The 27,992-nt window shown below is 35.8% G+C and overlaps 2 protein-coding genes across 2 annotated transcripts in view; both read left to right on the plus strand.

Moving 5' to 3' along the window:
- MRC1 (mannose receptor C-type 1) overlaps positions 1–7,479 on the plus strand; it is a 68,536-nt gene extending 61,057 nt beyond the window's left edge. The window contains exons 27-30 of the mRNA XM_015811223.1: positions 1,265–1,381; positions 3,003–3,170; positions 4,279–4,320; positions 5,041–7,479. Coding sequence (XP_015666709.1) covers positions 1,265–1,381; positions 3,003–3,170; positions 4,279–4,320; positions 5,041–5,291 — 578 coding nt within the window. The 3' untranslated portion in view covers positions 5,292–7,479. The remainder of the gene's footprint in view (positions 1–1,264; positions 1,382–3,002; positions 3,171–4,278; positions 4,321–5,040) is intronic.
- A 4,687-nt stretch (positions 7,480–12,166) lies between these two features.
- The window catches only part of LOC107283332 (macrophage mannose receptor 1), a 63,482-nt gene continuing 47,656 nt past the window's right edge, over positions 12,167–27,992 (plus strand). Inside the window, exons 1-5 of the mRNA XM_015811224.2 lie at positions 12,167–12,302; positions 21,821–22,222; positions 22,774–22,947; positions 25,981–26,145; positions 27,218–27,331. Of these exons, the coding sequence (XP_015666710.2) occupies positions 12,167–12,302; positions 21,821–22,222; positions 22,774–22,947; positions 25,981–26,145; positions 27,218–27,331 (991 nt within the window). The remainder of the gene's footprint in view (positions 12,303–21,820; positions 22,223–22,773; positions 22,948–25,980; positions 26,146–27,217; positions 27,332–27,992) is intronic.

Below are 27,992 nucleotides of genomic sequence, written 5' to 3' on the forward strand. Positions count from 1 at the left end.
CTAGTTCTTCTATTTTGTTTCTGAGTTCCCCTTTTTTTGCACCACTCCCTAGTTCACTGTTTGATTAGTTGTCTTGGGATTTATGCTTGTGATTAGGTCCTAAAGATTGGATCCCCCGCCCTTCCAGTTTCAGTTTAAAGCCCTTCAGATTTGAGTTGATTATTTTCCACACCCATTCTTCCCAGTTCTTGTGACATGCAGCCTGTCCTCTGCCAGAAGCTCTCATGTATGTAATGTTGATCCTAGTCTAGGAATCCAAAAGTCTTTCAACAGCATCATCCTTTAAGCCAGTGGTTTACTTCTAGGATCCTCTGTTCCCTCATTGGATGTTGACTTTCCATTGGAAGTACAGATGAAAATACCACCTCTGCTCCTAACTCTTTGGTTTTCATGCCAAGCTGCTGATAGTCTCTTGATATTATTTTCAAGATCTTTGTCATATTATTCATTCATACATGAATGGTGTAGAACAAATGATTGATATTAAAGAAATGGAGGTTTGTCAAAAGAAGTGAAATGGCTTTCTCTAAGCATATGCCTTTGACCAGTTTGTTATATGGAAGTGAGATTTGGGTATGTGAGGAGAAACATAAGAGTAAATTGCATGGAGTTGGAATGGGGTACTGAAGGAATGGGGGTTGAATACAAAAGCAAATGACCAATACAATAGAAATATGAAAGAAGAACACTGAGCAGGGTTGATAGGGAATGAGTAAGGTTCCAATCACAAAACTAATATTTTTTACATGAGGTAAAAATAAATGAGTGAAGACGAAGAGGAAGCCCAAGAAATTTGTCAGTGGATAAAGTTGACGACTTCCTTAGAAAGACAAGAATTTTAAAGAAGAGGCAATTTATAAATTGGTGTCCAGAACCAGAGGAAGCAAGGATAGTTTGTAGATTCAGAAAGATATGAGGTTATACAGTATAGCAGTAAGTGTTGCTATAAACTAGATTTTATTTTTCCCTTTATTTCCTGCTTTAATTTCTTTTGTTTACCACTGCTTACTCTTTTTCTGCATTTTGCACAATGTCTGAAAGGGAATAATATGATGGGTATAGATGTGTGTTCTTTATTTGAAAATTTAAGTGATTAGCTTGATCAGGGTATCCATATATAAAAAAGGGGGAATCAAAGAAAAACCATGTTTTGATGTTAATCAAAACCTTTCTTTTAATTAGCTACTCAACTTGCTATGGGTCAAAAAATTACCCAAATAATATTTTCTCTGAGGGTGTTTGCTGATTTTTTTTTTTTTTACAGATGCCTCTCTGGTTTCAGTAATGGATACAGCTGAAGCAAACTTTCTAATAGAATTTACAGAAAATCTTGAAAGCAAATCCCAAGCATTTTGGATAGGAATGTTCAAAAATCTAAATGGTACATTTTAATTTAAGTTTTAAGCTCAGTGTTCTTTGTGTTGTGAATATTTTATTATAATCACAATTGAATCTTCTGGCAAGTACCAAAGAAGGTTTGATTGCTCTTTACAATTTTTCTTGTATATAAAAAAGAGAAAAACAGAGAAAAATGTAGACATTGTCATGATTTTTAATTATAACTCAAACTTTAAATTTAGGAAAAAATAAAAAGCACATTTGAGATATTTCTGAGTCATATTCTAATGCTTCTCAAGGTAAAATATATTATTGATTTATTTAGCTAACTGGCAGATGAATCAGTGCTAGATTATTCAATCCTGAATTTTTAGAAAAGCATTAATCAATAGAGATATGTCTCTGTGTATGTGTGTGTGTGCGTGCGTGTATGGTTAAGTGTTTCATTGATTATGTTGGGAATTTGAGACTACAGCTCAGTTTCAATACATCACAGGGCATTTTGTTACATGTCCTGCTCTGGAAAAAATGCATCAATTACTAAATGCAAAATGAATAGATTTATCCATTATGTTAAAATATAAGGACACTTAGTTTTGGCTTGGAGGAACAAATTCTATCTGCTCCCCGAAAGCTTTTAAAGTACCACGAGAGTTTCCCCCCAAAGTAATTAACATAACTTTAATCCTATATAAATTAACATTTATAAAGGGGTGATGGTAGGGGGTTATTATTTTTATTGTTTCTATATTGGGTTTTTATTTTTTGTAAGCTGCCCAGAGTCAGCTGCCCATATAAACTTTCTAAATAAAAAAAATAAAACATGACATCACATCAGATATATTTCTGTTATAGCCACTTGTTTTGTAATGAGCTGAGATTTCATACAAATGAGAAAACACATATTATGTCATCATAACTGAAGGTCCATCACAAGTATGAAAGAGGCAGTTTGCATAGTAATGTTGCCATGGATATCTCATTATCTGCTGCCGGTTGATGCCCCGTGGACACCCATAGTTCATCCTGGGTTTTTTTGGTCCTGGCCCACTAATGTTTTTGCATGTACATTTGGCATGTTATACAATATATAAAATGAGGACTTTGACTAAAAATGTTTATTTTTGGCTTAATGTATAAATCCAACTTTGTGATTTATGGCTTTGTACATTTATGAATTTAACAATACGACAAATTTAAATAATATGGTTAAAAAATTGGCACATGATTTTGTTCTACCTAATTATCTAAAACTGAATGAACCAAAAAACCATACCATTCTCATTTTATTAAATTGGTAAAGGAAAAGGATATTTCCAAATTCTACCGCTATATGTGTATATCTGGTCAGGAAAGAGTTTTCCTGCTTCATACTTAAAACCATATTTGTTTTAAATTAAAACAAATTTAAATTTCTAATAACTGCAGATAACATACATAACTAAAGTTCTTTACTTTTGTTTAAATCTAGAGGTCTTTAAATGGAACCATGCATTTAATCATAAAATAGGCTAAGTAAGTAAGTAAGTAAGTAAGTAAGTAAGGAAGGAAGGAAGGAAGGAAGGAAGGAAGGAAGGAAGGAAGGAAGGAAGGAAGGAAGAAAAGAAGGAAGGAAGACATTGCTAGAGCTGATTATCTTGGTGTATTTTCTAACTCAACATTAGGTGATTGGTTATGGATTGACAATTCTGTTGTGACCTTTGTCAACTGGAACACTGGAGAACCTTCAAGTCAGTATGATGAACATTGTGTAGAAATGTTTGCTTCAAATGGGATTTGGAATAATATTTATTGTAATTCATATCTGGGATATATTTGCAAAAAACCCAAAAGTAAGTAATACATTTTATATTTTTATTATTTTACTTTTTATGATTTTATTTTTCTAGTTTTCTTCAGTTTGGCCTTTTTGTCACAACATAACTGAAAATGAGAGGGAGAAAGAGAGCAAATGGGATATAAGTATACATCAGCAACTTTAAGATGATCTTCATGTTTATCTTGAACATGAATGAAATCAGTCTAGAAAAGAATTTCCAGTTAATTCACCTAGCCCAGGGGTAGGCAACCTTGGCTCTTTTATGACTCGTGGACTCAGGAATTCTGGGAGTTGAAGTCCACGCATCATAAAAGAGCCAAGGTTCCCTACCCCCGATCCTAGCCTGACCATAAAATTGTCTTCCTGCATTTAATTTGACCTGCACTGGCAATAATAGATACCCATAGGAAGAGGAAGAGAGAAAGAAAAATCAACACCTCTGAAATTTTGTAAAGGGATGAATCATAAGTCTCCTGAAGAATTCAAGCAAAGAGATTTACGGGGAGTCCATGATTTTTCACCTTAGAGGAAAAAAGTCACATTCTTTCCATTCCTACACAATATTTTGATTGCTGTAGGAATCCAAATTATAGTTTGCTTGAGTATAATAAATGAAGGGGAACTCCCTTGATAATTGGATCATATACTGAACTGTCTTGCTAATAGGTTGTCTTTTCTAATATTCAAGCAGAATCTACTTTCCTGTAATTTAATGCCACTGTTTTTTGCCTAGCACCTGGGTGTGATTAAGGTCAAATCTTGGACTTTTTTGTAAAAGTGTTTCAGATACTTGAAAACTCTTTTCCTATCTCTCCTCAGCTCTTATTTCTTTTTCTCAACGCTGAGCATTAGCAGTATCTCCCAGTATTGAAAGAAAAGCCTGACCAGTGCAGAATATAGTGGGGTTTTTACTTCCTGCGAACTATATTTCTATTGGTACAACCTGAAACTGCATTTATCTTTTTGGCTATTATATTACCTTGCTATTTATACAATACTCATTTTATGATCAATGATAATTCCAAAGTCTCTTTATGAAGGAATTGAATTTGTTCTGCCTATCGCACTGAAATGTAATGGACTCTGAGTATAACACAATTCATAATATTTCTCTTTTAAAGTTGTTGAAACAATACCTACTGAGAAGATGAAAGAAAACAAAGGTAAGAATTTATCCACAGTAAATAAAATTTAAAACTCAGATGAGAAAGATGTCTTTCTGTCATCTACCTATCTACCTACCTACCTACCTACCTACCACTGTCTCTCTCTCTTAAAATTTAAATTTAAAATTTAAATTTAAAATTTAAATATTAAGATGTGGGATTGTTTTTGTTGCTTTTCCAAGATTGCAGTGCCAAAGAAATTAATCTTTCAGTTTCCTTTAACCTGATGTATTTATTTATTTATTAAAACAAAATATGTAGCATTCCTAATTCACATGAGTTTTGATCTAATATAACTGGAATGCACCAGTTAGAATACTGTTCATACTGCTATTTTCTGTGATGCTTTATGGCAGGGGTGTCAAACTCACAACATCATGTGACGTGTCATGACATATTGTGACTTTTTCTCCATTGCCGGCAATGGGGTGGGTGCGGTTTGGGCATGATGCATCTGGCCCGTGGGCCGGCAGTTTGACACCCCTGTTTTATGGTGATGTTTTAGTGTTGTTACAGTATTAGACAAACAACCAAAGAAATGGATTCCAATGCCACATGACCACAAAGATCACTGGATCGTCATTTAACAATCTCACAATGTTATTAAAAAAATAAATGGAGAGGAACGGTACCAGTGCTCTTTGAAGGACAAGGTCCAATTATACTAAGAAAATTTCCCTGAATGTTGTGCTGTGATTACCCTGCATTAATTTACAGAATCAAGAAAGACAGATGTCATTCCTTCACAAACCCATAACAAAGCCATCATTGTGGTGGTGCTGGTGATCCTCATCCTTTCTGGAGCTGCTCTCACAGGTTTCTATTTCTACAAGAAAAGGAATCAACATGGCTTGACAAATGAGAATTTTGAAAATTCTTTTTATTTTACTGGTGGAGCTGCTCCAAGAACTAGCGATGGAATTGATCTGGTCATGAACATGGAGCAGAATGAACAGGCAACCACTTAATTTGACAACAATCTAAACTGTCTCTTGTTAAATAAACACTGACTACTGAAAGCACATTCTAATGTCAACTTAACAAAATAATTATAATGAATCTATCTGTTTCAGCATCCTTACTACATATCAAAAGCAACAATCATTTCATTGCAAACACTAAATAATGCATTCAAAGTAGACAATACTACCATAGCTAAATTGTTGGATAACAAGAGGCAGCTTACAACATTTAAATGAAGATCCATTCTCAAATTCATACTACAGTCCGAGGGAAATGGCAACTGCTAAATTTGATGGTATTTCTGGCACTAAAAAAAAGTAGAAAGGAGAGAAAAGAACCAGAGAACTACATTACTGAGTCAGTAAGCTATATTCTAATGCTGAATTCCTGAAACAAAAATAATGGAATAATTTACATTAACTTGAAGGGCATAATAAATAAGAGATATGAAAAAGTGTTTTGTCTGGAGAAGTATTGTCGTTGCTTCCCTCTGTTTGCATCACTAAATTTGCCCCTGTGTAAATTATTCACAGGATAACATCATTTAATATCTGGACAGCAAGATGGACAGGATATACATTTAATAAACAAATAAATAATAATTTTTGATATATTCCCATTGGAAGGGCAGATCTAAGAATCTACTGAAATATTTAATTGCTTTACTGAATGTGCTGTACTTCTTAAATCAGTAGCAAATTTGCAAATGCAAATGTATCTAACATATATTTCTGTTATATCATCATATGCTCAAATTGTTCATCAAAAAGAAGCCTGCAAATTGCATACCAAACTATTGCCATTATATTAGTATTACAGGAAGAATTTCAGATCAGATTCATATAGTCAAATGGTAGAGTTGGAAAGGATCCCAAGGATCATCTAGAAAGGTTCCCAAGGATCATCTAATCTAACCCTTTGCCTTATGCAGGAAAACCAATTAAACCACTCTGAAGAGGTTAAGATATCTTCTTAAAAACCTTCAGAGATGGAGAACCCACAACCTTGGTAAGTGGAATGCTTAACTTTCCATCTTACCATTACAAAGTTTTTATTTCCATGCACATTATTTCTGGTTCTAGTTTTGGGACAGTACAAAATAGTGACTATTTTCTCTGTATGTTGGTCAGTGACTGCAATATGTAACATTTTCTCTTTGATATGCTTTCATGTACAGTATTTGAACACTATTTCCCCTGCGCCGTCTTTTTTGCAGACCAGATATTTCAATTCTTCCACCTATCTTTGTATCACTAATCTCCCTTGTTTGAGCCTGTGAATATAGGTGATACTTTGGGGAAGCAATCATTTTAGGTGTCACTACTTCACTTGGCATATTTCATGTATTGTAATTTTAATTGTTTTTAAAATGGCCTCAAATATTTCAAATATCCTTGTGCCAAAAAGCTGAGTGATTTAGGTCATTAAAAAGTGTTTTTCATTTGGGGGTTTATGCAGATGTCATCTCAGATATGTTGTGTTGCTGCTTTTTCTTTAGATATAGTCCATGATATTTCCACCTAAACATTGCCAAGGAAAAATGGGGAAACATACAAGTTAAGATATGTTCCTCGGCTTAAATAAATCTTTGGAAAGAACGCCAGTAGACAGATAAACAACAAATGTCATAGCATTTATGTTAATGTTATGCATTAAGCTCTCATCCTATTTTCCAATCCTTTGTTCAGAACTCTATCAAACATGATCTGCAGCTTCCAATATCTGCTACATGAGGATTATGGGGAGAAAGAGAAAATATCAAAAAGAAAAGGGAAGGAGAACTTAACTATTCTTACCCCTCATTATGGACATTTTATTTTAATTCTTGTAATTATTTCCATGAATTATACATCCACCTTATATAATTTTATATAATTTTAAAATTCATATGATGAAATAAGTGACTATTTCAAATAAATCTGAAGTTCTCCTTCCCCGTTTGGATCAAAAGTGTATTTGAAACTGTTCATTGATGCTTAGAATAACTCAGAAAATATTTTTGGTGCTGTATATCTAATGAGGGACCATATGAAATTGCATTGTTTTCAAACTGTAAATGATGTTCAATGTAAAATATAGCAGAGTTTAATGGATTCACCTTCTAAAATATAAATGAACAAAAGTATGCATGGGTTTCCTTAGATCATCTCTGCATTTCCTTACAATAAACAGCAACAGATATGTATACTCCAAGTTGAATGCTAATTTTATGAATTGAAAAATACTTTATTATAAAATTCATCTCCAAAATTAAAAACATCCAAACAATTCTCAATCTCAGCATGCATGTTATGATGTGATTGTTGTTACTAAATATGACCTATTTTACATTTTTAATAATCTATTTCCAAACTTCCATTTATCTGAAGAATTGTTTGATGCAAGGAATCCATGGGATGATTAAAGAAGTTTTTATTTTGAAAATAAAAACTTGATAAAAAAGATGCTGAGACTATAGAAAAAGTGCAGAGAAGGGCAACAAAGATGATTAGGGGACTGGAGACTTAAACATATGAAGAACAGTTACAGGAATTGGGCATAGCTAGTCTAGTGAAGAGGGGGGTCTCACAGAGATGAGGGGGCCAACCTATTTTCCAAAGACCTGAAGGCCAGACAAGGAATAACAGATGGAAACCTATCAAGGAGAGATTCAACCTAGAAATAAGAAGAAATTTTCTGAGAGTGAGAACAATCAACCAATGGAGCAGATTGTCTTCAGAAGTTGTGGGAGCTTCATCACTGGAAGCTTTCAAGAAGAGACTGGACTGCTGTCTGTCAGAAATGGTGTAGGGTCTTCTGGATGGGAGTTGGACTAGATGACCCACAAGATCCCTTCCATCTATTCTATTCTATTCTATTCTATTCTATTCTATTCTATTCTATTCTATTCTATTCTATTCTATTCTATTCTATTCTATTCTCAATCTTTCTGACCCATCCAACATTAATGCATTACCTTACCCTATTAAGTTGTTTTTTTTAAATAGAACACAGGACATTTTCAAAGCACTAGCCTAGAGTATTATTATCTTTACAAAGCTGTCTCTGGGCTTATATCAGCATTCTGAGAAAATAAATATGACTGCAAGCTAATGTTCTCAATTTCTGTCAAAAGAACAACAAAAAGATTAATAATGGGAAATATGCTAGGCTGGGAACCTGACAAGGAGTAACTTTGTAAGCAATATTCTTTTGTGTTGCTATAATAAACCAAACCTGGTATGCATTTAATATTTCAACTGGTCATTATTACTATTGTTTCATTATGCATTACACTTTTCAAGGAGCTGCTTACCATCCAAAATTTGACCTGCAAACAAGAATAGAATGTGCTTTTATTTTAAGCATATGTACAAAGAGCAACCCTAGCCCTGAAATTTGCTGGCCTGAGGAGGTGAAATGGGATAGTCAAAAGTGAGTTCCAACCATGATTCTAAGGTACAGGGGAGGCTTTCTAGTGATGATGGTTAGCAGAATGCTTGCATGAGGACTTGATGTGGAGTGGTGTACTTGATCCTGCCTGAAGGTTCTGGATGAATCAGGACATTTCTGTATCCAATAAAACCTGGGAAGTTCAGCCATAGATTGCCTGAAATAGCAACAAATGGATAGAGGCATGAAATTATTTATGTGTAAAAGACCTGGCCAATGGTTGAGCTTAACAAAATGGTTGAGCTTAACAAAAAGCAATAGAAGTAATGTTCTAGGATGCAATTTGTTCCTCAGTTTCTCTACCCAACTGTAGATGATGGAGAGATGATGGGTAGGGCTTTATATTGTGCGTTTGAAATAGGATTCTTCAAAAACATATTGTGAATTGTGAGCTTCTAATCAGTAATCAGGTGATTGGAAAAATGTGGTTCTGGAAAACTTGTTGAATGAACAAGCATGCTATCTCAGATGCAATGGAAGCCATGACAGAAAATTAAAAATTGTTACAATATTGGAGGGGAAGGTTTAAGTAAGAGACAATTGATAAAAATATAAGGAATTTTATATGAAAATAAATAAGGATAAGGTTTTTACCTCTTCTTCATGTAACTAGGATAAAGGTATCTGAATGATACTGAATGATGGAGTCACAGGACAAATTAAAGAATATGTATGGCATGATGCAGTACCATTGATTAGATAAATTCATGCAGAATAAAACTGTGTAAGGCTACTGGAAAGAAGAACCTAACCATGCAGAATCAGAACTTATACAGCCCTAGCAGACATGCAGGAAGTGGCATTATTTCTCCTGTGTCAAGTTTATGGTCTTCCCAAGTACATTGTGGAAACAGAATGTTGTACTAGATAGCTCTGATCCAATGGAATTCTTCTTATTTTTTTAAACACAATAATAGGTTGGCCTTCTAATTCATACTATATTCATGTTATATTTCATACATATAATATGCAGTCAAACTCAACCTAAACCTATTTTCTAGTGGTACACATAGGAAACCAAAATACAATCCATTAAAACATGAAAATACAATAAAAGTGCAAAATCATTCTTTGTTTCTGTTTTGCAATTCCTTCAAAGTTGCAATAGGTCACCTAATTGATCTTGGCTGTTCTTGAAAAGTGCTAAGTAGGGTTACACTTAATTAATGCCTGGATGAGAGATGACCAGGAAACCCCTGGTTGCAAGTTGGTCTGATAACTGAAAAAAGCAATCTGAAAGATGATAATGGCAAATCACTGCTATACAGTATTGTTGACAAGGAGACTTTAATGAAAGTGTTCCTGCTATCACTGGGGATAAAGCTAATTTTGAGTGAATCTGCTTTTTATAGACCATAGCAACTATACAGTTTTTCCAGGTTTGTGTTCTAGTTTCTTATAAAGTCTAGTGATAAGTGTTATATTCCACACATTAGATTTCAAACTAATAGAAATATCTCATAATAACATGAAAGTTCTTGCTTCATAGATATTCAACAGTTCCTTTAGGTAGAACAATGTGTTCTAGCTTTTTCTTGTGCTGAATCAGTGCTTTATTATCAAAGTCTCAAGAGTGAAACCAAAGAAAGGGGAAATATGGATTACATATGCAGATCTAAGAAATCAGAAGATTGACTGTAATAAGAAAAAGAAAACTAGCTGAAAATTATTGCCCTACTCCAAGCAGTTAGAAAGAAGTTTACTTGTTGTTAGAGATATAAAGACAATTTAAGGTCTTTGGTATCCTCTCTCTGACCATCCCAAGTCTTCTCCTCCATGACATCCTTTCATGTAATCTGTTGCTCCCAGTATTCTCTTAAAGCTTAGGCTCATGTAACATAGCTCTTTCCAGCATATTCCAACATGCTCCGAATGTGGGAACTTAAACTTGTAGAATTTGTGAACCAGCATTACCTTCACTCTAAGAGTTCAGCAAAGATCCAGGAGTGCTCTGGGCAGAGATGCCAGGAAAGTCAACCAACTGCTTGTTCAAAGCTATGAAGCATTGAACAATGACTGATTTAGAACTATGAAGAGAACATTGCTTTTTTACACAGAGGATGATCAGCTGTTTCATATTTCATTTTAATTTGCCGTAAAGATTTTTATTATTGAATGTCTGAAATACTTTGTCATTTGCCCATTAAACTATATAAAAGCAAATTCTGTGATTTACAATCAAGTCTCATACAGAGTAGCCTGACAGCTTGTTTGCCCTTACCTGCTGCCATAGAAGAAGACACCCATCTTCTGCAGATATTTAAGAATGAGCAGGATGGCTATGGGTCCTCTAGTGATTCTACTAACTATTAATTGAGGAACCAGTGGTTTGCTCTAGAATTAGAATCAAATGTCTACTGTTTACTGATTATTAAAGGACTAGACAACAAGTGGCAGAGAAACAAACATCATTCCTCTCCAAACATAGCTCACATTGATCCTATAGCTGCTGCCAGAGTCATCCAGAACAGTTTTCTCATTGTCTTGGCAGAGAAATATGATGAAAAACCAAATAAATATATTGTCTTTGTTTTACAATGTTACATCTCTCTGAGACCAGGCAACGTTCCCATTAGGAATCAGTGGATAGCCTAATGAAAGAAGGTAGTGGGCATACCTTCTTTGTGAAGTCAGTCTACATGAATGTTATGAGACACCATTTTGAGGATTCGCAAGTGAGTCTCAACTGTGACATATATCACAGGTTAAGCATTTGATGTGGAAATGTTTCATATAATTTTAGCTACTAGCTCAAGATGTGGGTTGGAATGAGAGAGGCTTAACTCAACATTCAGAGATGGCCTTTTTGAAGAAATACCAGATAAATTAATATGTCAAGGCACTCAAATCCAAGTCTGAGCATTAATGAGTTATTCTAAGTATTGCAGGAAAATATAGGTGGGAAGGGAAGACTCCAGTACTTGCTTCGAACCTCCTTCCTCTTCTTCTCCCTGAACATATGAGAATTCAGAAGTTGAACTTATGCAGCTGGACTGGTCAATAAAAGTTGCATTATTGCACAGAAGGATACACAGGTAGTCCTCAATTTACAACCACAATTGAATTGATATTAGCAAATTACAATTGCTAAGCAAGAAATTGTTACATGAGTTTTTGCCCCATTTGACAACCTTTCTTTTCACAGTTGTTAAGTGTATCATGCAATTGTTAAGTGAATAATTTGACCATTAAGCAAATCTGACTTCCTCATTGACTTTGCTAATCAGAAGCTGGCTGGGAAGATTAAAAATGGTGATCATATGACCCCAGGCAGTGCAACCATCATAAATACATGCCAGTTGCCAAGTGTTAGAATCTTAATCACATGACCATGGGATGCTGCAACGGTTGTAAGTGTAAATCATTTTTTTCAGTGTTGTTGTAACTTCAAAGACACTAAATGAATGTTTATAAGTTGAGTATTACTTGTATCTATGTTGTAGATGACATGGTCACCTTAGATTACGCAGATGAATTTGGAAAGGGGAAGTACAGATTCTGCTCCCTGACAATCTTCCACTTACATGATCAGTCTTATGGTTTGAATACCAATGCTTGTGAAGTGTCATTACGCAATGTCAAATGTATGAATGAAAACTTACCGAAGAATATTCTGCTCCTCCTCCTCACTCACTAGTAATTTATTTCTGTCAAAAGAAAATAGTTCCCTAGCTAAAGTACAATCCATGATGCTCACTTTCCACAGTACATAGCTTTTACAATCACTTCCCTTTCTACTCATTTCTGAATTCTGAGAATTATTGCTAAAGAGTTCTGTCTTTATCAAGCTAGTCCTAATGGGAAATGGCCTACAATCTGATTCTCTTGAAAGAGGAGCACTTATATTTAACTATTTCTGATTCTTGCCATAGGAAATTTCATCACAGAACAATACTGTTGTGCTTGGAAAATATTTATGTCTAAAATATTTATGATTCATAGTTTTCATAATTTCTGGAGTACAGTAGTTCTTGATAATTTATTTAAAAGCAATTAATTTTGAGGAACTGGTTTTTCATATAAGTCAAACTTGAGGAATTCTTCAATGCCATCTGGGGAATTCTGGGGCTTAAAATCCACACATCTTAAAGTTCCTGAGGTTGAGAAATGTGTATTTGGTTTTCTGCATTAGAGCACTTGGTGGTCAAGTACCTTCTGAAAAAATTCAGATGGATTCAACTAAAGTACAGTCCATTTTGTCTCGAGAGTACTTCACAGTATTCTGAAAGATAAATGGTTTTTCTTAGACTATGTCAATCTTTATTTTAGGTTGATTCCTAATTTGGCAACATTGCTTGTGCCACTGATTTATCTCAATAACCTTTAAGTGAGACTCATTCATTTTTCAACACATCTTGCATCATCATCTTGATCCTACCTATCCCTTTGTGGAGCTTATTTTGCCTGAGGTGCTTTGTTTTTTCAACCCCTTTCCATAGTTTTCAGGTAACCTCCTGTCCTACACATTCCTTTTTGGTGGCTGCTACAAAATCAGTAAAAACTATTATATTTTTAATAAGGAGATTTTGATCATTAAAGAAAGATACCATCTTAAAGAAGAAATCAAAAACTTTGGAAAACTCAGAATGGTACAATTATAAAAGCCCAGTTCAGTTCAATAACACTAAAAAAGAAAAACAAGAAAGCAAGGAACTAAAGAAAGGGCTCAACAGTTTCTTGACAGAATGAAGACTACAGAGAGAGTTATAAACTAGAAATATTTTGCATTTTGTGATAAGATAATCAAAACATATGAAGAACAGTTACGAGCTCTGAGTTTGTTAAAATCAGCTCTTTTAAAGCCCAACATGTTGGTTTGATTATGTTCTGTTGCTTCTGTCTGTTTCATGTTGAATTCTAATATGGCATGAACACTCTCCCATAAAGTTCCTGCAGCATCAATTCCCTCTATCACTTCTTCTCAGTTGGTAACAATAAGGTCCAATATAGCTATCCCTCTAATTGCTTCCTTTACCTTTTGGGTGATGTCAACTAGGTGGAATTTGTTCGATCTCTCATTTGTTGCAGAGTTTGTCTCCCATCTGATGTTAGTTAAAGTCCTTCATTATTACTGTGTTGTGTTTCTTACCTGTGTTGGTTAACTGATTAGCAAAAAGTTCATTTATTTCTTCTGCTTGGTTGGGTGATTGTAGTATACACCTATGGCAATGTCATTCTTTTTTCTTTTTATGTTGACCCATATGCATTCTAGAAGGCTTTCATCCTTTGATGTGTGCATCTTTGTAGAGAGGGAGTGATCTCTAACATATAATGCAACTCCACCTCCTCTTTTGTTAGATTAGTTAATATCCTTCTATCATTACATTCCAGTCATGAGTTTCATCTTGCCAAATTTCTGTGATGGCCACTATATTATATTTGCCCTCATGTACTAGTATTTCAAGTTCACCCTGTTTGTTTCCTAAATTTTGAGCATTAGTGTATAGGCATTTAAATTCTTTGTAGCTGGCCCTGGTATGTTTCCTACATCTCTTACTTTGCACTGGAGTTTTTCTTCTTTCTCTTTATTCCTATCTCATTACTTGATTGATTATTTAGTGGTTTGTTCTGGGCATTAGGTCCTAAAGGTCGTGAAAATTGCTGACCCTCCTGCCTCATTTTAATTTAAAGCCCAATCATGGTCCGAATATATTCTTTCCAGTTCTTGTGATTCATTCTTACTTGAATGAATCTGAGCTCAGTAAAGGAAGGACCTTTATGTACAGGTTAAGATCTTAACCTTCAAAAAGCTCCTTTGTTGCTCTCTTCACCTTTTCCTAGGAATAGGTAGAATGGTGCCACAATGGCTGGCTAGCAATTCCTCCTCCTTAAAGGAAAGCCGTTTTACAACTGTCATGTTAGCCAGCCAGCCAAACATTTTGGAACATTTAAAACTACTCATTTTCTTTTCCATAATTTTGGTGGTCTTGAGGCTCTTCCTCCTGTCTCCCAAGGTCATTCTCATAGACAATTATATCTGGAAAATCCATTAAAATGATATTCCATATGGCCATAAGGGCTGGAAGGTTATGACTGCTCTGCTAATAAGCAAAAGCGTTTTAATTTGGCCTACTGATTGCAATATTCCCAGTTTATTTTTTAAAAAAAACATTTTCTTTTCTTTCTGTTGATTTATTTCTGTGCTATTATTTATTTTGCTGTGCTTAATTTTTGCTTTTCATCTGAATTTATGGGCACCATAGCAGAACAGCCCTGCTTCCTGGGATCGATGAAATGTAGGTCCCTAGCAGATTATATTCACAGCATGCCTTCTCTGCCTAATCTAATGGACCACAGTCATATAATTAAGGAGAGGCTGCCCCTCACGTAACCTGGTCCCATGCCATGAAGGGCTTTACAGGTTAAAACCAGCAATTTTAATTGGATCTGGAAGGAAACTGGCATCAATGTAGTATGCATATGATATGTCTGTCTTAGGAATACATATAACTCTCTGTGCCACTGCATTCTGCATTAGTTGGAGCTTCCGAATGTAGGTCAAGGACAACTTCATGTAGAATGCCTTACAATAGTCCAGTCTAGAGTAACTAGGGCATGAGTGATTGCAAGCAGAACCTCCTATCCAGGAATGAGTGCAACTGGCACACAACTCCAAATGTTGCAAAGAACATTCTAGTTACAAATACCAACTGCTCCTCAAGCAAGAATTGTGAATCTAGCCACAGTTAAGGCACTGAGTCTGTCTGGAGCTGTGCAATCCCGTCCAGCACCAAAGATGGCATAGTTCCTAGAACTAAAAGACCTCCAAACTCAGAACCATTCAATCTTGACAGGATTCAGCATAGGTCAAATAATAATTTGATTTGTTACAACACTCATTGAAAAACAAACTTTATCATTCATGCCATATTAAATAACTGCTCCCATTTTTTCAGGAAGCTTTTCGATACCACTTTCACTTCTCTCTCTCTTTGTCCCTCTTTGGTTTGTGGTTCGGATTCTCAAGGCAGGAAACAGGCATTCCTTCAGAAGCACCAATTTCTGCAAAACTATGCCATAGCCAAATGTTGCCCCCCCCTCATCCCACTACTCCATCAACTAAGAACCTACCACTTCACCAGAGTAATCTGTGCCATTATCCTAATGCTCCTGTTTTCAGGAATTTTCTCCAAGCAGGATAGGGAACCCGAGGTCCTCTGGGGGTTGCTAGGCATCCATTCCTACCAACATCAACACTGATCATTTTGATTGGTGTTGTTGAGAGTGGTAGCAGCACCTGGAGGTCACAGAAATAAATACTCTGTCTAAATGTTTAGTGTAACGTGTAACGTCCCTAATCCTAACCCTAACCCTAACCCTAACCCTAACCCTAACCCTAACTCTGACCCTTCCTTTATTTCACTCCAGGTCTGTCTTCCAAATTATGAAAGAATATGTCCGTTCACTTTGTTCCAAACTACTGCAAAGAACTCATCTTTAAAATCTGGCATTTCAGACTTGAGACTATATTCTAGATAGAATAGAACAAGAGACATTCAGTCTTTAATGCTCTCACCCTCTTGGAGGAGAGCCTGGAAATATCCTTGTTCCACTATCTGCAATAAAATCACTGTTGCCTGAAACCATGATCTTATACATATTAGAATTTTAAATTCCACAGACAATCTACATGGCTCAAAATAGTAGTCCCCATTTCTCCTTCAGATGCATAGAACATAAAGGCAATTCATCACCAGAACTAGTTAGCTTGCGTCTGGTTCTCCCTTCATTGGATGAAACCTAAGTGCTTGTGGAACCCTCCTCAAGTTCAGCTGCTGCTCAAGATTACATAGATGGCTCATAAAGTGGTCATATTTCAGATAGATTAATTTATTTTGGCTTTTAGTCAGCAAATAAGTCACTTTTCAGTCAATTGGACTACTTGCTGGGTATAGGCCTCTTTCTTTTTACTATTGCAAAGATCTTACCTGTTCTATACTGTTTTTTAAAAATACAGTAATAATAACAACAACAACAACAACAACAACAATAATAATAATAATAATAATAATAATAATAATAATAATAATAATAATAATAATAATAATAATAATAAAGTTGGAAGGGACCTTGGAGGTCATCTAGTCCAACCCCCTGCTCAGGCAGGAAACCCTATACCATTTCAGACAAATGGCTGTCCAGTATCTTCTTAATAACTTCCAGGGTTGGAGCATTCACCACTTCTGGAGGCAGGTTGTTCCACTGGTTAATTGTTCTAACTGTCAGGAAGTTTCTCCTTAATTCTAGATTGCTTCTCTCCTTGATTATTTATTTATTTATTTATTTATTTATTTATTAGACTTATATGCCGCCCTTCTCCCCACAGGACTCAGGGCGGCTCACAGCATATTAAAACAGTACCAAAGCATTATCCCAATAAAAACCAATTAAAAACAAATATTTACCGCTGTGTCATGTTAAAATAATAATTAAAATTGTCCCTATTTAAAATTCTCCCTAGGCCAGANAGAGAAGGCCCTCCCCCTGGGGGTCGCCAGCCGACATTGCTTGGCCGACGGCACCCTGAGGAGGCCCACTCTGTGGGAGCGTACCGGTCTGTGAGAGGGAATCTGTGGCAGAAGGCGGTCTCGGAGATATCCAGGTCCGATGCCATGGAGCGCTTTAAAGGTGGTAACTAACACCTTAAAGCGTACCCGGAAGGCCACTGGTAACCAGTGCAGCTCGCGCAGCAGTTTCCATCTGTTGCTTCTTGTCCTGCCTTCAGGCGCCTTGGAAAATAGCTTGACTCCCTCTTCTTTGTGGCAGCCCCTGAGATATTGGAACACTGCTATCATGTCCCCCCTCATCCTTCTCTTCATTAAAGTAGACATACCCAATTCCAGCAGCCTTTCCTTATATGCTTTAGCCTCCAGTCCCCTAATCATCTTTGTTGCTATTCTCTGTACTCTTTCTAGAGTCTCAACATCTTTTTTACATCGTAGTGACCAAAACTGAATGCAGTATTCCAAGCGTGGCCTTACCAAGGCATTGTAAAGTGGTATTAATACTTCACGTGATCTTGATTCTATCCTTCTGTTAATGCAGCCCAGCACTGTGTTGGCCTTTTTGGCAGCTGCAGCACACTGCTGGCTCATATTTAAGTGACTGTCCACTAGGACTCTGAGGTCCCTCTCACAGTTACTACTATTGAGCAAGATACCCCCTATAGTACTATACCTGTACGTTTGGTTTTTCTTGCCTAAATGTAGAACCTTACTTTTTTCACCATTGAATTTCATTTTGTTAGATAGCGCCCAGTGTTCAAGTCTGTCCAGATCCTCCTGTATCCTAAGCCTGTCTTCTGGAGTGTTGGCTATTCCTGCCAGCTTGGTGTCATCTACAAATTTGATGATTTCCCCATCTATCCCCTCATCCAAATCGTTGATGAAGATGTTGAAGAGCACTGGGCCCAGAAGAGAGCCCTGGGGCACTACACACTTCCCTCCATGTAGATGCGGTTCCATTGAGGACCACTCGCTGAGTACTGCTGGTCAGCCAGCTATGGATCCATCTGGCGGTGATGCTGCCTAACCCATATTTTTCTTTCTTATCAAGTGATCTACTTTATCAAATGCCTTACTGAAATCCAAGTAAATTATATCCACAGCATTCCTCTGATCCACTAATTTTGTCACTTGGTCAAAGAATGCAGTAAGATTTGTCTGGCATGATCTGTTTTTGACAAACCCATGTTGGCTTTTAGTAATAACTTTGTTTGCCTCTAGGTGTTTGCTGATTCGTTGTTTGATTATCTTTTCCAGAATTTTCCCAGGTATTGAGGTCAGGCTGATAGGTCTATAATTTCCTGGGTCCATTTTTTTCCTTTTTTGAAGATGGGAACTACATCAGCTCTTTTCCAGTCTTCCAGTAGTTCCCCAGTGCTCCAGGATCTTTGAAAAATATAGTTCAATGGTTCTGAGATCACATCTGCCAGTTCCTTGAGAACCCTGGGGTGTAATCCATCTTGTCCTGGTGATTTGAACTCATCTAGGCTTGACAGGTGCTCACTTACCATTTTCTTGCCTATGTTAACTTGCGTTTCTATTCTGTTTTTTTATGGCACTATTTTTGGTAGCTTGGTCTGTTTTTTCCTTTATGTATCTGACTTTTCTCCTTGTGGGTTGCACACTGGTGTTCTACATTTCCCATATTTGTGTCATCAGCAAATAGATAAGCAGAAGCTCTTACAGACCCATCCAAGGATAGTTATAGTTCAAAGTCCAAATTTACAGTCCAAAACAAATGTACTACTTCATGCTAGCTTTCATTAAAGAAATTTTAGGGCAAAGTACAATGCCTATGAAAAAAACTAGAATAAAACAATGACAGTAAAATATCCACTTAATTGCCAATGGAATGAAAGGTAATGAAGATAAACATTCTTTCTTTCAGTTCTGTAATCCAGCATCCCAGCACTTAGAAATGAATGGTTTTCCTAGCAATTAGTGCCAATTTTTTTTTGGGTGGATAATGTCAGGCCGTTGCTGTGATTCTGTCTACTTTTGGTTTCCTATCTTGGAACAGAGCATATATTCAATCAATTCTGTATTCTAAGGATAATAATTTATTTTATTTTGGATCTTAGAAGATCTGCTTGGTCAATCAGACATAGGATCTCTCTCTAACCACTGTCTATCATGGCAATTTTTCAGTCCAATGGTTTTTCTTTATATTTATGCAAAAAAACAACAAAACCTGAAATAAATTGATTGGTTAGATTACCATTATACTACAGACCCAGAATGCTTAAATGAATAGCAGGTGTCAGTTATCACAAACAACCCCCTCTTTTTTTCAGTATTGAGAACCCCAAGCACTAGAATTGGTGATCTTCAGCTTATAGCAGTGGTTCTCAACCTGTGGGTCGGGACCCCATTTGGGGTCGATCGACCATTTCACGGGGGTCGCCAAGCAAGGCTGTCCACCATTTTTTTGTCCGCCATTTTTTTTGTCTGCCATTTTTTCCCCTTTTCCGGCGGGTGCCTTACCTCCCTTGGGCTGGGCCAGCTGGTGGTCGGCCTGCTCCGTCTCTGCCGCTTGCCAGCGATGCCTCGGCCGGCGCAGGGGGCAGAACCACGTATGCGTGGCGCTCCCGGGCAGGGAAAGTCCTCGACTTACGACCAGTTGGGTAGTCCTCGACTTACGACCGGTTGGGGTTGCGACATTAAAAAGGTTGAGAACCACTGGCTTATAGCATGGTTGTCCTATATTATGGGAATGTCTTGTAGGCAAACCTACAAGACATTCCACTTTGGATATTTTCCTGAGCTCTCTAAACTCATGTCATTAAATTAACATATTATTTAAAAATATAAAGCACATAAAGATTTAAATGCATCTTACTATTTAATAATAAAGTATATATGCCTGTCTTTCTGTGTCTTATAGCACTTTGACATCTGCATCGATAGACAATGTCACTGAATGTTGAACAACAAAGGAGGCATGTTATGCTTTCTGGTTGTAATATATTCCACCCATAAGGTTGAAAATGGCTACAAAATACTTTTTGTGAAAAGTTGAGTAGTGTATGCCCTTATGTATGCAGCAGGGGCTAAGTCTGCTTGGTATATCACAAAGAATTGTATGAAGGTGAGAAATGAAATTGAATTTGAATTATAGAAAGTTGGTGGCTGAATGAGGTAAAAGCAACATACAGTGCAAGTGTGGCATAATAAAGAAAAGAATTATCACAAAAAAGTAAAATAAGGATTTATGATGCCTTTCTGATTGTGTCATATATTTATGGATAATAGTATGAATAAACTCAATACTTCTGATTTATTACATGTAAGTTATTTTGTTTTGGGTAATATGTACTTTTAATTGATAGATTGTAGTACTTTTAGATTTATGTAATTAATATCATCATGGTAGTATTTTATATTTTTACTTTTTTTATAATAAAATCCTTGTTATCCCATATTTTATATCATCTATTTGATTTTACTTTTGTCATATATTTTCAAATTTTGCCAGTCATTGACTGAATAAATAGTATTTCATTTCATATATAATGTTTCTTATTTTCAAAGAGAACAGTTTAATGGGCATGTACTGTATGCATATATAGATATATAACTGATTAGTATTTAATATTAATTATAAATTCCTGAAGAAATTTCTGTGGAAATATGTTTTATGTACAAGCCAAATACTATTTATAGTACTCCTTATTACAATACACATTTCGTAAGATTGAAGGCGGAACTAAATATTTCTTTCTATTTTGTCCATATATAAAGAAGTTCCTTAAAAGAAGCTACCTCAGTTGGTTCCTAACATCAGGGTAGTTTTCTGGAATGTTTTATTGTTTAAAATGCTTACTTTTTTGTTCCTAAATTTTTTATTTTTTATTCATCCAGCTTTTCAAATATCAGGTAATATTTATTCAATTATTTAAATTGTTTTTAAATATATGTATTTAAATCCAAATATTTAAATGCTCAATGTTTAACTTACTTTTTATTCTGTTAAAAAGAATACCACACTTCTATATTTAGTTTTTGTATTATTTTTTTAACAGTAAACTATGGATGCATTCTTTGTAATTATTGATTTCATCTAAATAATAGTTTAGATAGAAGTTAACATTATAAAGTCATTTTCTTGACAGTTAGAACAATTTCTTGACAGTTAGAACAATTAATCAGTGGAACAACTTGCCTCTAGAAGTTGTAAATGCTCCAACACTGGAAGTTTTTAAGAAGAAATTGGATAACCATTTGTCTGAAATTGTATAGGATTTCCTGCCTGAGCAGGGGGTTGGACTAGAAGATCTCCAAGATCCCTTTCTATTCTATTCTATTCTATTCTATTCTATTCTATTCTATTCTATTCTATTCTATTCTATTCTTATATCTTTTTAAAATAAAATACTACTTGTTTGTATACTATAATAAGAATAAATAATAGAAAGGACTAAACTTAAATAGATGACATCTGAGATTCAATAGAATTGTTTCAATGTTTAAAATGTATATAGATGGGAAATGCAATAAGAAGCCAAACATATTAAACTATATTCATGGAAAAATATATACATATAAAATACATCAATATGATTATTCTGTATTATTACTCTTATTTGATTCATTTGTAGATAGTGACACTTTTTTGATATACAATGAAAATCTCCATCTTTGCCTAACACTTCAAGAATCTCGTTCCTTCACCTTTGGCACCTGCAACAAGTATAATGAGTGGAAAAATTTTAAGTGGGTATCCGATTATCAGTTATTGAATATGGCAGTGAAGTTATGCCTGAGTGTGCCTTCAAAAACAAACATGGTTCCAGTTACACTGTCCCCATGCAATGAAACCATTGAATTACAGAAATGGGAATGCAAAAATGACACACTGTTTGCCACTGAAAGCAAAGATCTGTTTTTAAGTCCTGCAAATGGACCTAACACAGGGCTTATACTATCAGAAAACCCCACCACAAAAAGTGTTTGGAAGATCTACGGAACAAAGAAGAGCTTGTGTGCCCAGAAATATGAAGGTAAATATCCGAACATTAATCCTTCTTGCTGAATTTGCTTACCTAAATTCTCTTCCTCCTCTTTGCATCTCTTTTACCTGAAAATTGAAATAAATTGCATACTAAAGATATAACCTCAAATTGTACTACTACCTAGTATTTCTTTAATATAGTAGTGTTATTGTCTTTTACATCAGAGGTCCCCAACCTTCTGGGCCCAGGGACCGGTTCTATGGAGAAAGGTTTTTCCACGCACTGGAGAGTGCGTGGTTTTGTGTGCTGCCTGCATCCCATGGATGGGGCTTTGCTTGTTTGTGTGGAATGGTTGTTGGCATGCTGCAGCCCGGTACCAGTCCATGGATCGGGGGTTGGGGACCCCTGTTTTACATCATCTGAGAAAAAAAATGGCATGTATTCTAAAACCTAAATTCTGAAAATTGTTCCCTGAGTGAAGTAAACATGGTTACACATATTGTACATGAACTGTATGCTGAGACATTTTTGTATAGCATTTCTACTCTCATTTTAGTACTTCTCAATCTAACAGGAATAAGTGTGATTGTTTTATATAGCTCTATTCACTATAGAAGGCAATTCCTTTGGAGCACCTTGCGTATTTCCTTTCAAGTATATGAGGAAATGGTATGCTGAATGCATAGTTAATGATGACGAACACCAACGACTTTGGTGTGGAACAACTCCAGATGTGGATAAAGACTCTTTAACTGGATATTGTCCAGTAAAAGGTAAACTCTTTTTTGATGATACATTTATTTATTTTGTATTCCATCTTTATTATGTTTACAATCAACTCAAGGCACCAAACATATCAACAACCTCCCTCCTCCTATTTTCCTTATAACCCAATGAGATGGGTTGGACTGAGAGAGAGAGTGAATGGCTCAAAGTCATCTAACTGGTTTTCATGGGAAAGGCAGGATTTGAACTGACAATCTCCCCTTTCTAGAGCAGTGCTTTAACCACTAAACCAAACTGGCTTTCATGCAAGGGAATATACATATTTATGTTTAAAAACAAGTCTTCTACAATAGATTGTTTCATGTTCACTAGTACATTATTCTAAGGCAGCTACAGATAATGTTACAATGTCTGATAATGTGTTAATTAGAACTTAATGTAATATATTTTAACTTTCAGTAACCAGTTGGATATGTGTGTGTGTGTGTGTGTGTGTGTGTGTTTTATATTTTATCTTTGGTGAAAATATATATAGATTTTCAAATAGATTTCCATATCAGGGATATTTGTTTATACAAAATAGCATTCAAATGGAGAAGTTTATAACTGTTTGTAGACACATTATGGAAGGGGAAAGAAATATATTAGATTTTTGATGTATCTTTCAGCATTAACCCCGGTGGATTTTTTTTCTGTATTTAATGTTAGATATATTTGGCATCTGGCTTTTTTTATATATCTACATGATTTTTCTCTTTTTGTTGTTAATTTAATCTGTGTTTTTTTTTCCTTTTCTGTGTTTTGTATTTTATCTTTGGTGATAAAAAAATAAATACACTTATTTTTTTTAAAAGAACTTAATGTAGTACATTGTTCCATGTTAAAATGATATTTATTAAATTTTGCAAATTATCCTTTGCAGTAAAATTAGAAGTAACCATTTTGTTGCAACTATTCAGTTAAGGTACTTATGAGCATGTGTTTGCATTTGCTAAATTAGATACATTTTTGGCAGATTCTGCTAGTGTTAGTGATAAAGAGGTGGACTGGTATTGGGGAAACCAAGGTTCAAGGCCACCTCAGTTTCAGAAACTTACTGAGTGGTTTTGAAAACTTCAAACCTACCTTACAGGGTTGTTATTGTGGGGAGAAATGAGAAGAAAGCATTTTGTCTACCACTTTCAGGCCCTGCAAAAGGAAGGAAGGAAGGATCAGAATGTTAGCAGAGTCATTTTGGCATAAAGTTATCTCTTTGGCATTTCATTAATGTTTTATACTGTGATATTCACATTTCCACAAGAATGTTCTACACAAAGGGCTTGTGAACCCCAACTCTCTCTTTTTCTACATTGTAACAAAATATTACATCAAAACTGACATCAATAGTACATTTTCGGTCTTAGATGGCAGCAGCACTGATCTTGGCTGACCAGATAGCATTAGTAATGGGATGGGAGGAGACAACAAGGAGGTCTCAGGGCTGTAGGCTACCAGGGGAGGTTGGGAAAAATCCCAAAAAAAGTCAGTGGCAAAGCACTTTTGTTCTGTTTTCAGTGATCAGGATCAAACTTCTCCTCAGGGAGTCTTTTTTTGTTTTTTTAATAGACTGTTGAGAAATGCAGATGTGTGACTTGGAAACAAAGTATAATAGTGATACACTAATATTTTCATATTTCCTTGATTTCCTGGAGGAACCTCTGTGTTTCCATGTGAACCTCACTAAGAGCATTGTTCTCATGCCAGGTAGAAAAAGCCAGGCAACCATGTTTACTAAGATGAAACTAGCATGGCAACCCCTTTCCTTTACAAATGAATATTCACTGTTTTAAGACAGGGGTCCCCAACCCCTGGTCTGAAGACCGGTACCAGTCTGCGGCCAGTTAGGAACCGGGATGTGCAGCTGGAGGTGCACTGAAGGTATTGCTTCCACCTCCGGGCATGAGGCGAGACTACAAGGGTCTGGGCAGGGGCGTGAGAGTGGCTGGGCAGAAACTGTCTTGCTCAGTGCAAAGATCCTCTGGCAGCTGCATTTGCAACTGGATACTCCTACTCCTACTACTTCTTCTTCCTCCTCCTCTTCTTCCTCACTCTGTTTTAAGAGACCTCCACTGGGTAGTTTATTTGTTTGTTCTGGTTTGCTAGCCTATAGAATGGGAAGTGGAAAAGGAACCTAGCACTTCTAAAATCACTGCTACATTGGTCAATCATACATATATTTAGTGCTACATTCTCTCAGCAAGTTCCTTATTAGTAGTTTCTTAAAAGTTGTAATGGATCCTTCCTTATGTTTTGTTTTTATACTCATCCTAATTGAAGGTATAAGGGTTACATTTTTCTCCTGTTTTCAAGCTAGGCTAAAAAAAGAGAGAGAGAATGATTGGTTGAAGGAATATCTGAGCCTGGGTCAGCAGATGTCATACTCTTGTGCGACTAAATACAATTTTATTTCATTTGACTGCATCATTTTAAGTTGTTTTTCAATCCCAGTATGTGAATTGAAGTAAGTTCCACCACCCAGGCTTGTTTCAGAATAAACAAAAATAGGATAGGACAACACTAAATGCCATACCTAGAAAGACTGAAACTGGGGGCAATTGTCTGCTGCTGAAAAGCAAAGTCAGCTAAAAGTTAACCAAAAGGAGAAAACCTAATTGGTTTCCATTACAACAGGGAACTCAGAGAAGAACTACTAGATTACTACTTACAATTACTATCACCCATTTTCAAGAAAAGTCCCATAGAAACATACTGTAGTAGTTGAAACATGCGTTCAATGGTGTGCAAGGGTGTCCTGAAGGAGAACGTTTAAAGATCTGCTTGGCTTCCCTCATGATAACACATGGACAGAGATCTCTGTTATCCAGTGAAGTTACATGGCAAGAAGTGGGGAATTGATTTACTTCACTGTGTGGCTTGATGAAACAAAGAGCTATTCTGGAAACTTTGTCCAGTTTTTGGCAGTTCTTATTAACTAAACTATGCAATGAAAATTAATACAATGAAAATATAAATAAAAACATCGAAATTCTCTCAGAACTTTGCTACTAATGAGCTGATTCTATTTTTCATAATGCTTGCAGATGAAAATGATGACTTTTTATGGGTCAAAAATCACTGGACAGGAGATCTCTACCAGATCAATTCCCTCTCAGCTCTAACATGGGATGAAGCAAGAAAAAGCTGTCAGCAACAACATTCAGAATTATTGAGCATCAACGAACTATACGAACAAGCATATTTGGCAGGTATAACAAAACATCTCTTAAAAGGCTTCCAGATAATAAATATTTTCTCATCTGTAGTAAGCAGTTTTGAATGCTTCATATAAGAAGCATAATTTTTCCTCCAGAGGAATTATCTTCTGAAAAATATTTGACACTTTCAGACAAATGCAGTTTGAATAATCCATTTGCAAAGACCAATTTTTCTTACATTTTTCCTCTGCCCTTATCAAACAGAAATTCATCAACTAAATTTGGACTCCAAAGATGAAAGTTTATCTGATTGATTTGCCATTGATATATAATTAACAATAGCTCAGGTTGAATTGTGGAATCCTTGGTGCTCTTTGAGCTTGGTTCTTTGCTTACCTGATTATGTAATAGCCTCAATGGTGTTTGCTCCCTGTTTATAATAGTAGCTTGCTCTGCCAATGTTAGTGGGGCTCTGGTTTTCACCTTGATTATTCCTAGATTAGGTTATTGTTTTCTGCTTGGTTGTTTGATGTTAATTTTTCCTTTTCTGGATGTTGGAGGCTGAAGAGGATGTGTTCTGGCCTTTTTGTTTCCTTCTTACCTTTTTAATGTCTCTTTTGAATCATGTATAAGTGTATCTCTGCGTGCCTATTGATGGCTGATGTGTCTGAGTGCCAAAATTCCAGGAGTTCCCTAGCAGGTTTTTTTTTTATTTAGTTTGATCTAAAATTTTCACAGTTCCCCAGTGGAAACTATGGTTGTGTTTGAGAATATATGTAGTTCAGGATTGAATTGAGGACTACTTAGTGCACTTCGAGCTTGGTTGTTTCCGTGCAGATTATGTAACATTTCTAGTGAAGTTTTATTTGTGTCGTCTGACTGCTAGTTGGTGTCAAAGGTTGCACTCTGCTTGTCTTTTGCTTTGCCAGTCATCCTATATGGTAGTTGTTATGATCCTTGCACTGCAGATAATGTTAAAGGTATGGCTAGAGACCAAGAGAAAGATGATAGTTGTACTTCAGATTGAATTGTACTGTGTCTGTCTGTCTAGCTGACTGTCTATTTTGTCTTCAGCCTCAGAACTACAGAATTGATCAATATGTGAATTTTCTTTCTCAAATAGGTTTAACAAATAATTTTGAAGCCAACTACTGGATTGGTCTGAATGATCCAGATTTTGACAGTGGATGGCAGTGGACTGATGACCAACCTTTAAGATATTTAAACTGGGCTCCAGGTGAGTAAATGTATACAATTATAAAGCCTTTGTTATGTCCTAAAGAGAACTGTAAACATTTAAAGATATTAAGATTAAAATATTTGGAAATTCTTATTGTCCTTTCCAAAATTGTTCTTTTTAAATAGGTGAGGTAGCATTTAAAATAATACTTTGCAGTCTTCTTGAAATGATTAATACATGTATAAAATATAGAAATATATATTATGTGTTTGAGTTAATTGACACTTTCTCTAGAAGTGTGCTGGCATTCTTATATTATGTTTATTGTATATACAGTAAGCATTGTTTCTTATAGTATCATTGCTTTCAACTTTTTTTTATCACCCTGAAGATGCCCCTGATCCTGACAGCAAACTCTGAAAAGAGGCTCAGTAGCTGCATTTAGCTGAATGGGTAATAATCCTCTCATGTAGGGTTTATAGGCCTGTGCAAGGTGGCTCCATTCCTCATCATGTGCCAATTGATTCATTTCACTCATGACAATTGAGAGGGAAGCTGTTCCTTGACTGATCTGGCTGGTCCCCTATGATCTAATCAATAGGGTCACTGATTCAAGGTAGGCAGCCACCACAGAATTAGAGACGTCCAACAGAGGATATTGGAAGGCTCATACATATGTGTTGTAGCAGATACATTGTTCTTGAAAAGCAATTGAAGT

Source organism: Protobothrops mucrosquamatus, unplaced genomic scaffold (genome assembly GCF_001527695.2).
Source record: "Protobothrops mucrosquamatus isolate PMUCROS unplaced genomic scaffold, P.Mucros_1.0 scaffold33, whole genome shotgun sequence".
NCBI classification, from domain to species: domain Eukaryota; kingdom Metazoa; phylum Chordata; class Lepidosauria; order Squamata; family Viperidae; genus Protobothrops; species Protobothrops mucrosquamatus.